This window comes from Schistosoma mansoni, chromosome W, assembly GCF_000237925.1.
Source record: "Schistosoma mansoni strain Puerto Rico chromosome W, complete genome".
In the NCBI taxonomy this organism is placed as follows: domain Eukaryota; kingdom Metazoa; phylum Platyhelminthes; class Trematoda; order Strigeidida; family Schistosomatidae; genus Schistosoma; species Schistosoma mansoni.
Genome location: NC_031502.1, coordinates 42,339,096 through 42,351,601, shown reverse-complemented (window position 1 = coordinate 42,351,601; position 12,506 = coordinate 42,339,096). Strand labels below are relative to the sequence as shown.

Sequence of the window (12,506 nt, the reverse complement as noted above, 5' to 3'; positions counted from 1 at the left end):
ATTGATATTAATAAATATTGGTGTGGAAAATATTGACTCCCGGAAATTTTCAAACTTTTATTCCTTTGTATTTTGATAAAGTAATAATTGGAAAACAAACATTTATGCAATTATTTTGGTAAGTTGATATGACGTATATTAGATTTGTGAAATTTCTGTTTCATTTTTAAGAACTTTAACTATCAGTGCATAATATCGGTTTCACAATGGTTACTAGTCACAATAAGAAAACTAATATCAAGACGCGTCAGTTAAATGTATTTAACCATCAGAATTAAGCATTTTGTGGATGGAAAAGTTTTAGCAGAAATACAAATGACAACTGAATATTGTTCCCTGGCTAAAGCATGAGTTTTTAATTCACTAATTCCCGGGTTTGAACTTGGCATTACTTTAGTTTGGATAATCAGGTAGTCAGTGTAACTTATACACAATCATCTAGTGAATAAATAAATTATATTACTGCTATTTGTTCACTGACTCCACATGTGAAACAGGTGAAATATTTACTGAGCAGTTAGAAGGTTAGCATATTGACTGGCAGCTTGACATTACATTGCTTTAGACTTCTAAAATGTGCATTTCAAAGATAAGGAAAATTCATATGTTTCTAATATTCGATCGTGAATTTCTCCCAAGTATTGGTTTTATACTATGAAACGTATATAATGGCATTCATAGTATGGGTCCAGCTGTTTTCTACATAGACAGTATGAAAGTAAGCTAAAATCACTTTAAGGCTTGTCTTATTTGAACGTAGAAATCAGTCAATAAGTATACTAACTGTTAAATCATTCCCTGGAAAATTATGTCCGATTTCTGACTAGAACCTTGGTTGATGCGACTCAAAATCGATAACATTTTCATGGATGTATTCACTTAATATCTTTCAGACAGCAAGTCTTATCCTTATCCTAAACCAATGGATGTTGAAGTTGTACATGTAAACCATCAAATATCAGCTAAAGGATCCAAAGGTCATGTATAAAGATCCTCTGTTCCATGCGTGAATGTGTATTGTTGATGAAACCTTTGCCATGAGGAAACAGCTATTCAATGCTTTTTGTTTTTCAATGGTTATCTAACCATTTCAGTATTCTGTGTAAACCGTAAAGTTCAAAGGTCTCCATAAACCTCCAATAATCTCACATTCTGAATCTATAATTATTTTGCTTAAAGTGTTTCATAAGTCATTTTACTTCGTGATTAATGTATTTTAAACTATGCTTGTGACTTGTGGAGCCAGTAATTCACCATTGATGAAACTATATCCAAATAATCAGTAAATGTTGTGTTAATTTTTTAGTGATACATATGTTGATTGACTGAGATTCTTGGGATATGTATTACTCATGTTTTACCATCATCTATATCGACTCGCAACTCTGACCGGCGTTAGAGCAGGTTCGAAAAAACGTAAGGACAGATAAACTATGACTTAGTACTAGTTCATAGTATCAATGATTATTGATCTGTGTCATGTGGGAAGATGAAGATTGATTAGTTATGATTCATAAAATTTTGCCCTCCAGATGCTCTTGTATGACCGAGGATGAGGAGAGTTCACCATCTCTCGAAATGCTCTCACATGGCCACGCGTATACAGTCACTGTCAGGGAAGTTCTACCTACTGCCTTCTCGCAGTGAGGGGCTGTTTACGAAATTAAGAGGACGCAAAGCGAATTTCCGGCGCTCTGACCGGGTTGGTTGACACGAAGGGTTCATCTAGGGGAGTTGGAAAACCCTGATTCCAAATCAGTGGTGCACATAAACTCCAGGATCCTGAGGGGACAAATGGCGTATGAACCTATTATTGGTTCTTGGCTACCATGGGACTGAATCTCCTAACGTTGCTCTATTGCTTTGTGGATTAGGTTTTCCGGTCGAAGACTCAGGTTGTGACCTCCTAAGAAAATCCCCTGCTTCGGTTTGGACACCCGGGCAGTATTCCAGCTCCCACACAAATCAATAATAACTACCACTGGCCTCATTGTTTTTGTGTGGTGCATATGTGTTTGATGCCCCCTACTATCACTGTTTGTGTGAAAATAATAATAACACAGTAAATCTGATGAATGACTGAACAAATTAGGCAGCATGATATAATTCTGTGAAAAGTAAATCAACTGAATTTACCCTCCAATTTTTAAATTATACGCTTTAGCATCTAACAATTTATTTTCTTTATTTTATTACTTTTCTTTCGAAATTTATATTTCCTACGTTTAGTATTTTCGTTATAATGAACATAATTTTCCATAAATTTCGTTAGTTTCTTTTTACTGCGCAACTTATATCAAATCTTATTCTGTTTGTTACTCAAAAATGGTTCAAAGTTATTAGATCTTTTTCAATATGGCATTTTATAGAGATTTGTTTAGTTTGATAATTGTAGCTTTTATTTTAAACTGACACTAAGTTATTGAAAACCATTGGGTGTTGAATAGCTGATTAAAACTCCTCAATCATGGTATTCACTGGTGATAGCACTCTTAACCTATCAAACCTTATACCTCTTTATTACTTAGTAATTCTATTCACATGGTCAGGACCTACTATTTCATGTTTTAAACTTTAATTGATTTACACATACTTATCAAAGGTAAAATAGTACATAAGTTTTCATCAGTTCTAAAGAATGTATAGGTTAGAGACAAAAACACCTTAAAACAATAGAAATCCCTACAATATATACCTTACTTCCCTTTGTAATGGTTTGAATTAGTCCACTGTTAGTATTCTTTGATGAATTTTAACATATGTGGATCATGTGCGAATTTCTCTTACTCAGTCATTTTTTCATAAATTTACTAGTATAAATGGATCATGGTTAGTGTAAAAAAAACGAGTTTTTTCCTGCCTGAGACTTGTTATCTGAATGTACCAACACACTGTTATTAATGATCACAACGAGAATTAAATGCAGTACCTTTAAAAAAATGGTTAATGAGTTGCCCATTAAGTTACTGATCTCAGAAGGCTACTAACTTGTTCAGTGTTTGTGAATTTAACTTTGTAATAATTTGATTTAATCTGTTATTCAAGTCCCTCTGTGAACACTAACATGGGTGATGATACATCCAACTGGGTCGTCCAAATTAAGACGAAACGAGCGTCCTGAATTCTACTGCTAGTCGCAACCCCTTTATCCTACAAAAGATGTACACTTGATTAGATTGTATATTTCAATCATTATTTGAATTATATATATATATATAACACAATGACGGTTATTTTTTTATTATTATGGTCTGAAAGATTTCATTATCAACATTACTATCAAATTTTCAAATTAAATAAACAAATAAGCAAAATAATAGATTATAGTTATTGTTATATGATTAACTATGTAATATATAGGATTTCATTCAACAAATAAATGAATTACCTCAAGGCACATAGTAATAATAAAAAGAATCCTTACTCAAATATGAATGATCTGTTTACCAATGATTAATAAGCTATCAGATATATCTTGTTAACTCTATCAACATTTTCATTGATTGAAAATAAAATATCATTATTATTATGTATAAATGAACTAGTTAACATTAATATAAATAAGAACAGTATGAACATTATTACTATTATTATTATTACTACCACTATTATTCATCTTCCTGGCATTATGATACATTATGTTCTGTTTATCATTACATATTACATGTATCATCTTGATTTAATTATGTAGACTCTTTAACATGTTTCTAATGTTTATTTAATTTATCCCCCCTCCAAAAAATCATCTGATTTAAAATAATCAGAAAAAAACAAATTCAGTAAATTCACTTATCTCCTTTTTTGATATTTTATTCTGTATACTCTACCTTCTTACTTATTATCTATCCTTTGTTATTTTATTTTTATATGTTCTTCATGAATACAATTATACATATGTTTATTGTCTATTATTGTATCTAAGTCTAATGGTGTAATCTTATGTTGTTATAATAAGCATGAAATATTAACGGTAGTATAGATGACATTATATTCTCTATTTACACTTGCTTGTGGATAGTGTTGTAGAGTGGTTAACAGCGGGATCTAAAATTTGCGTTCTGTCGTATTCGACACTAGTCATCTGGATGTACCTGAATTCCAGTGTTAATATTCATCCTGGGACTTCTGGTTTAAACGTCAACTTATTGTTCATATAGTGATTGATATAAGTATTGAAGTATTCCACCCAGGATGTATATAATCTAAAAAAGACTGATCAGTCTCATTCCTTACCACCAAAAACAGAGGATTCAATAAGTTTCTGATCTGAGTAGAAAGTAATCGACACAAGAAAAGAACTCAGCGACTACATAACTTACATCCTTATAAACCAGGATGATAAGCCAGGAATACTTGTGAAACCTACCAATATCATTTCATGGAACAGGCATCACCAAAATCGAATGCATGACTTAAATATCAGTAAAAATATCTTTACATTGAAAAAATGTATTGCTGTTGTTCTTAAAACACTTTGAATGACATTTCTATATTTTAAATCCTTTAAAACCAATATTTCTCAGTTAATTCTTTTCAACCGACTAACCTGTTATATTATGCTAGTGTGACCACAATAAATAAGTAAACAATATCAGTTCCTAAATCATCTACACTTTCGCGTGCTGATTATCCTTAATGTATGTATATTATAATTTTTATCAGAATACTCAAAACATGACAAATGATAAGAAATTCTATCATATGATGAAAGGAGTTTACTAGTTACTACGGAATGAATCATTCAATCAACACTTTTTGATTTATTGTTTCAACAGTAAATTTTGTCCAAACTAACACCGAAGAAATGGACAGTGTTTATCTAGTATGACATTTCGGTTTCTAGCATCTCGACACCATGAGGAGTAACTATCAAATGAGTTAATTTTTAATATAAATTCTATATGGAAATCTTAAGTCCTATATTAATATGATATTCATCTGAAGTGTAAAGAAACTCAGTTTATTAATTCTCATGTCAAGATTAGTATATCTAACAAGCTGTTAAAAGTTAATTAGGTGGATTGAAATTTAAACCCTGACCCATTAAGTGAAAGTGCATCGCACTTACAATTTATGATTAATGAACAAACTCCTCGGTATTTCAAGCGGTTTGTAAAAAAATTTACTCAAAGATACTCTTCTATGAGTACATTATAAATGGATCAAGAAACTGAACTTAGAATGAAACGAGAACATTGTCTCATCAGTAGTCAGATATACCCTGACAAAATGAATGTTAATAAATCTAAATTCTTAGCTAATAAAGTTTTGTCATATTGTACTCTTTGTTCAGTATGGAATTAACACAACATCAAGTAAATAATGTCTTAAACGTTGTTAATTATCCCATAATTACCTGACCACGTTTTTTTCTTTGCTTTAGATATAAAAATATTATGACAGCTAATGCATTTTTATCATCTAATTGTACAGTTGAAGATAATGTATCTGCTAGCCGTTTATTTTTACCCAAAGAATTACATATATCAGATGAATGGAGAAAATCTGAACAACGTTTGACCGCTTCAAATACATCAAATATGTCATCACCAATACATAATTTTAATATATGTGGTACATCTGTAACACCTATGGAATTATTTGCACAAATGACAGCTCATTATAAACAAATCTCTGAAAATTGTAACTACGCACAATCAATGGAATTATTTTTGACTAATCCATCAGTAATAACACAACTCGCTTCAATGAATGTTAGTAAAATTACTGAAACAGTATCGATATCAACTTCAACAGCACAACAACCTCCCTCTTCTTCTTCTTCTTCTTCTGATTTTACACTTACCCCCTTAACAACTATTTCTAAACCATCAGACTTATCGTCAAAACAAATCGATAAAATTGATTCACCAACTAATCACAAAAGAATGTCAACCAATGATTTTTTCCACGAATTTAATATATTGCCTAATTTGCATAGTTTATTAAAACAATCATTCGAATTAATAATTTGTGAGAATTTTTCTAATATACAAAATGATAAATATTGTTCAGAGGAATTATTAGCGTTTACTTTAGAGGTAATTGTAAATGATAAAGTATATTATAGTAATATTTATGAAAAATTAAATAATCATTGGTTTAAATTAGAGTACATACATGAATTACAAATGAAAGAAGGCAATTTATGTACTTACTGCTGTAGTGACAACTATAATGATAATGATAATGACGAAGACGATAATGTTAACAATGAAAACGGTAATGATAATAATAAGAAGAGAAAACATCAAAATCAATCACATCGTTTTCTACTAGAATCCAGTTTAGAATTACACAGAAATCTACAACATTCTAAACAGATTTCTGACAGTAATAATAATCCTTTGACTGTTATTTTAACTAATTCAACTTTCAATGAATTAGTTGAAAAATTAAATTTACTTATTTCTAATTCTACATTCTCAGATTTATTTCATTCAAGCTTAGAAAATCATTGTAAATTACAACCGTATATAAAATCAAGTTCACCAAATCTATTATCAATACATTTAAAACATATACAATCAGATAGTTTTCAATCTATGCCAAAATCTTTATTACAAACCAATGAGATTGAATTAAATACTACTAATTCTTCTACATCATTTATAGTAGAACAAAATTTTTCAGCAAAAAATCTTGCTACTGATAACAATACTACTACTACTACTAAAAATGATATAAATAATATATGTGATTCAAATATTCCATTATCTTTATCAATGATTACTTCTGATCAAGCAAATTTACTTCATAAAGATTCAATAATAAATGATCCACATGAAACTTTGACAAATAATGTTTATTCAGATCATTCCAATTTATTATTAAACTATACTACAACTAATAAAAATGATCCTAATGAGAATAATAATATAACTGGTAAAGATAATAAAATTAATTCATTATTGACTGAAGCTTATTTCAATTCTATAAAAGATTATCATTTAAATAATCACCATGAAAATATAAAATTCTATGAACAATATAAACAACAAACAAATACATCTATCTATTCATTACAAAAACGTAGTCGTACACGTTTAAATGAAACACAATTAAATATATTACGTTCATATTTTGATATAAATAATTCACCATCAGATGAAAAAATTAATGAAATATGTAATAAAACTGGTTTACAAGAGAAAGTTGTCAAGCATTGGTTTCGTAATACATTATTTAAAGAAAGACAAAAAAATAAAGATAATCCATATAATTTTTCAATACCACCAAGTACTAGTTTAAATATAGAAGAATATGAAAAAACCGGTCGAATTGAATTAAATAATAATAATTCATTTAAACAAAATTATAAATTATTATATTTAAATAATAATAATAATAATGAACAAAATGATAAAGATAAAATGAATAATTTAAATTTAGAAACTAATTCAAATGATTTAATAATAATGAAGGATAAAATGAATAATGATCTATATAGTATAGATCAATCTATTGAAAATGAAAATATTAATAATGGATCATTAAATTCAACAATGAAAAGATCTTGTGAAATGGAATCATTAAAAATTATTGATCAATGGAAATGGACCAATCAAAATAAACGTCAACGATTAGAGAAAGATATTCAAGATGGTAGTTTGAATGATGAAGTACGTATCATTGTTTATGTTCAATACATATATATAATATTTTGAATTTAAGTGGTCTATTTAACTATGAATTTAAATATATACTTCTGTTAGTTTAATATGTAGAACTAAATTTACTTCACTAAGAAGTGTTTATTTATTTATTTAAACACATAAATATTAGTACAAGGGGGCACCAGATATATATGCGCCACATAAAACAATGAGAATGAGAAGAGAAAAGGAGTAAGGTGCATATAAGAATACAAAATGAAGGAACAACGAGAACCATAGAGTGTATGTCAGAGTAATAATAAGAGTAATAATAGGGGAAACAGAAATGTACAACCAGACCTCTTTCAGTTAAGAAAGTTATAACCACTCTTTATGAAGAAAGTAAAAGAAGGTTACAGCAGGATCGCCACTGGCTTTTATTCTGAGGCATATCTGATAACGTCTCTAGCCACTGTGTTGTACCATCTCTCGGACCCCAACCAGGCAGTCGTGAAGGATCAAGTGTGATTTTCATAGACTTAGTTCTTATTCATATTATTGTATATAAGATCTAAATCTTAGATATTCCTCTGTATATATCAAAAAGTATTTTTTTAATAATGCGTAGTGATAAATAAATGGATCATCTGATTTGCTAAGTAATGTTCAAATTCATTAAGATAGTACACCTACATAATCTGTGATCGAACAAATGATTGCCAAGTTATCAACGATGACATCCAGTAGAATTGGACTACTTCATACACATTAAATCAACAATTAGTTATATCATAAACTAATGTCCTCTTTATTTAGATAATTGGTTCATTTCATAATTTTTTTAATTATGACACCTCTGCATTGGGAACTATTGAAACTAGAAACCTTTTTAAAGAATAGATAATTTCACTAATCCAGTACATATTAGTATAGTCAGTTGTGAACTACTTTTACTAAACGAAGACTAATAATACTATTTGACTGCCCAAGAGGGATAGAGGTTTGAACCTGGAGATCAATCAATAAAATCTAATGTTTATAAGTTAAATTCATCAATGGATGAATACTTTATGTGAACTGAAATCTTGCATATTTGAATATAACTTGTCTCAGATAAATCGCTTCGGCCTTTGAGTTTTTATCTTGCCAATAAATAAAGAGATTGGTTTTTTTAAATTATAACATTCTTGATATATTTCATAAAGCATGAGAATATATTCACAAAATTTTATCTTCTGAACTCAGTAAGTGCAGTTATAATTTCTATAATTTCTAATTAAAAAAAGATCAAGAAATAGAGGGTGGATTATATTCAAGGAACTTTTCCGTCAATTGGTATTTTTCTAGTTTGGTTTTTCCCTGTGTATTATATTTTCATCTAAGTAGCTTCTGCGGACTCAATGATGAATCTGCCAATAGAAGTTTGTGAATTGTTTAAAGTCACCAGAAGTTGTTGTTTGCAACTGCATGATATAGTATTGTAGTGAACGAGAACACAGATGGGGAAAACTAAAGGTATTTTAATGCAACATTATATAATATCATGGTAAAATCTGAGATTCATACAGTAAATACTTCACTTGCAAAATGTTAATCACTTGTCTCAGGCTTGATTGTTTTTTTCGTCTCCACACCAATCATTCCCTGTTCTTGTTCTCTTTCATCTTCTTAACCTTCTGCCTTCAGGCATTTCACTTTAGACTGGTGTTACATACTACTTATCTCTGCCGACAACAGTAGTATCCAAACTGTAACAAATTTAAAATAAAGTAATCATCTATCATCTTAAATTATTTATGGTTATCTGTACTGAGTATAATTTCCTCTCAAATAAGTAATTTATTGTTTAAAATTGAATTCAATCTATTAAATGTACACAATGGTTTGTTTGAAAGAATCCTATACAGTATCCGATTTTACGTTCAACTGTTAAAAGACCTAACATTATAATTATTTTTTTCCATTTGCTTACTTTTTCTAGAGACCTACATCAATTGTATCGATTGAAGATTCAGATATTATATATAATTACAAAAGAAATTTACATCCAACAATGACAACAACCACAACGACAACTCCATCAACAGAAAATACAGATGGTGAAGTTCATTCATTTGTATTAGCTGATAATTCAAATAATTCACATGAATCTCCACCATCAATTACATCAGAAAGTTCTCCGTCTATTTCTGAAACTCCATTATCACCAAGATTACCCATGATACCAGAGTTAGACAATCCTCAAGGTGTTCTCGCTGCACTTATTCATCTTGGTCATCATAATCACATTCAACAACAGTCAAAATCTGAAAGTGAACAAAAATTAACAAATCTATGGGGGTTCCCCTACCTCTCATCAACATCGTCATCGTCTACTATTCGTGGATTTTTAAATGGTACTGAAGTGTATACAGATCCAAATAAACTACATTGTCAACTAACAGCACTTATGAATGCATCATTAAGCAGAACTATGCCACATATTCAGACTTCATCAGATTCAAATGAAGCTCCATTAGATTTAAGCGCTAAAACAACGCAATCAATTAATGTAAATTCTACTGGTGATAATAATTGTCAAAATAGTTCATCTTTTATTCTTGAACAAAATGCTCAGATAATCGATAATGAAGATAATAATGACTTTCCGGTCAATAATCAAGATCAATTTCTTTCTGTCCCATCTCTAATTCAAACAGAACATGCTTCTAGCGTTTATCGTTCAACAAGTACAACCTCTAGTACAAATGGTGGACGTAGGAATAGAACCAGTATTACAGCACTTCAATCTAGATGTATGCATTCAATATATAATTATCATAAAACTCCATCAGTACATGAATGTGATCGATTAGGTGAAATGATTGGTTTGTCACGACGTGTTGTTCAAGTATGGTTTCAAAATCAGCGTGCAAAAGAAAAGAAAATGGCACGTGTTTCATCAGGACAATATAATCTTTCAGTAAATTCATCTTTATTAACTGAAAAATTATCACCAATAGATTCTTCTTCTTGTATAGATTCAAATTTTTGTCAAATTTGTTCAATATCTATTCAGAAATCAGAAATAACAAATAATTCCGTGCTAACTAATCAACAAGCAACAAATGCTTGCAATCAGTCAACAAATTTTTCATCACATGCATCATTTGTAGATCATCTTTTCTCAGCAGTTCATTTGAAAAAGTTATTACGTTGGTGTACAATGGATACTACTTAATTAAATTGTATAGCCATATTTATTGTACTGTATATTTCTCCTTACATTACATAGTCCTTCCAAACTCTGTCATACAATGACTGGTAATTCTCCTTTCTTCATTTTACTTCCTCTTCCATACTTTGATGATGCATAGGAAAATTAACATAAATGACCTTTTATCCATCGGCAAAAATCGGTTGAGATATCCGTAATTCCCATTCTACCCTTTGTTTTTTTACTGATTTGTATTGTTCTGTTAAATTTTACTTCACCCTGCTGTGTCTATTATTACGAGAAAAAGATCCGTTCTTTTTAAAACAATGCCGAATAGTTGGATTTGCAGTAAACATTTATCAGGAAAGTTTCTTTTAGCACCAAATAAATACACTAAAGACAACATTAACAACGATACTATTACAGATTACCAATTAATATTTGCATAATATCTATGATTATCCTTTTTGTTTCTTTTTTTGATCTGGTAAAACGTTTCCTTTTACTAGAAACGCTTTACAAAAATACCTCATGTTAATTATTTCATTAGTTTATCTCTGTAATTACATATGAATTAGTATGTTTTTTTCGATTGATGACACCACAGAAATGCGTTTATATTTATAACTATATTGTAAAAAGTCAAATTATACAAAAGTGTTGTTTTAAGTGTTCAAGCTAGTAGCTGGATACCGTGAATACATCCTCTGTTCGTTGATCAAGGATATATTAATGTGTAAAACATTACTATCAACACCAAATTATAGGTAGTTAAAATTATGATGAAACTCTTCAGAGTAGCATGAAGTATTTAGATAGGAAACATTTGATAAGAGTAATGCACTTATTATTTTAATGTTCATAGCAATCTATTATATCATTCCCTTGATATACTTAACGACAAATTTTCTACACTAGCTTCGATAGAACTGAGAACGAAGATATTAGGGGAGTGAATGCCTGAAGTCATAAGGGAAAAGTTTCTACTGAAGAAAAACGGGACATTTTGTATTTCCTGAGAATATCCATTATAGAAGATTGGTAAAAAACTAATCGATCAGTGTGTTCAGATTATTCTCATGATGAATATACAAACTAATTTGTTTGGTATGAGGGGTTTGTAATTTTAGTATTTTCACAGTTGAAATAACGGACTTATCTAGACCACCACCGAAAAACAGGAAGTACTGAACGACTGTTTCTGTCAGGGATGATACTACTCATTAATGATCATCCACGATCCCGCAAGTGAGGATCGAACCCAGGACGTTCGGTCTCACAACCAAATGCTTAATCTGTAGACCGTTGAGCCAGTACCCAACAGTGTTGACATATAGGGCTGTGCATAACTAAGGATTGATTGAAGTTTAATTACCTCATACATATTCATGGATAGGCACTGTTGAGGAGTCCCATGCCAGGATGAAACGGTTGTCCACCGCTTCCAGGTTTCCAGTGATAGTTTACCTAAGATCAGTTCGTGATTTCAACTTTAATTCGTTCGGTGTTGTTTCTTCTGACAAAATATTCACTATTCAGTAATGAAATGCATATTACAGTAAATAAGCAAACTGAAGGATTATTTCCGTTTAACAAACATTCTACTCACTTGTAAGACCTATGTTTTAGTGCAAAGTCGTAATGAAAAAACTAAGTGAAAAAACTTTTTCGCCAGACTTTTTTCAATATTCTACTTGGATTAGTTAGTAAAATAA

General features: G+C 30.0%; 2 protein-coding genes across 2 annotated transcripts; both read left to right on the top strand.

Annotated features, from left to right (window-relative positions):
- Positions 1–1,223: 1,223 nt before the first annotated feature.
- On the top strand, positions 1,224–7,667 carry Smp_171380 (hypothetical protein; the record flags this gene model as incomplete). Its single annotated transcript, XM_018789768.1, has 3 exons — positions 1,224–1,282; positions 5,384–5,714; positions 6,324–7,667. The coding sequence occupies 3 exons, from the start codon at positions 1,224–1,226 to the stop codon at positions 7,665–7,667; spliced, it is 1,734 nt and encodes a 577-aa protein (XP_018655178.1).
- Positions 7,668–9,648: 1,981 nt separating this feature from the next.
- Smp_090160 (putative lhx3) lies at positions 9,649–10,870 on the top strand (the record flags this gene model as incomplete). The annotated part of the gene is made up of 1 exon (XM_018789767.1): positions 9,649–10,870. One exon carries the CDS (start codon positions 9,649–9,651, stop codon positions 10,813–10,815), a length of 1,167 nt encoding a protein of 388 aa, XP_018655177.1. The 3' UTR covers positions 10,816–10,870.
- Positions 10,871–12,506: the final 1,636 nt, after the last annotated feature.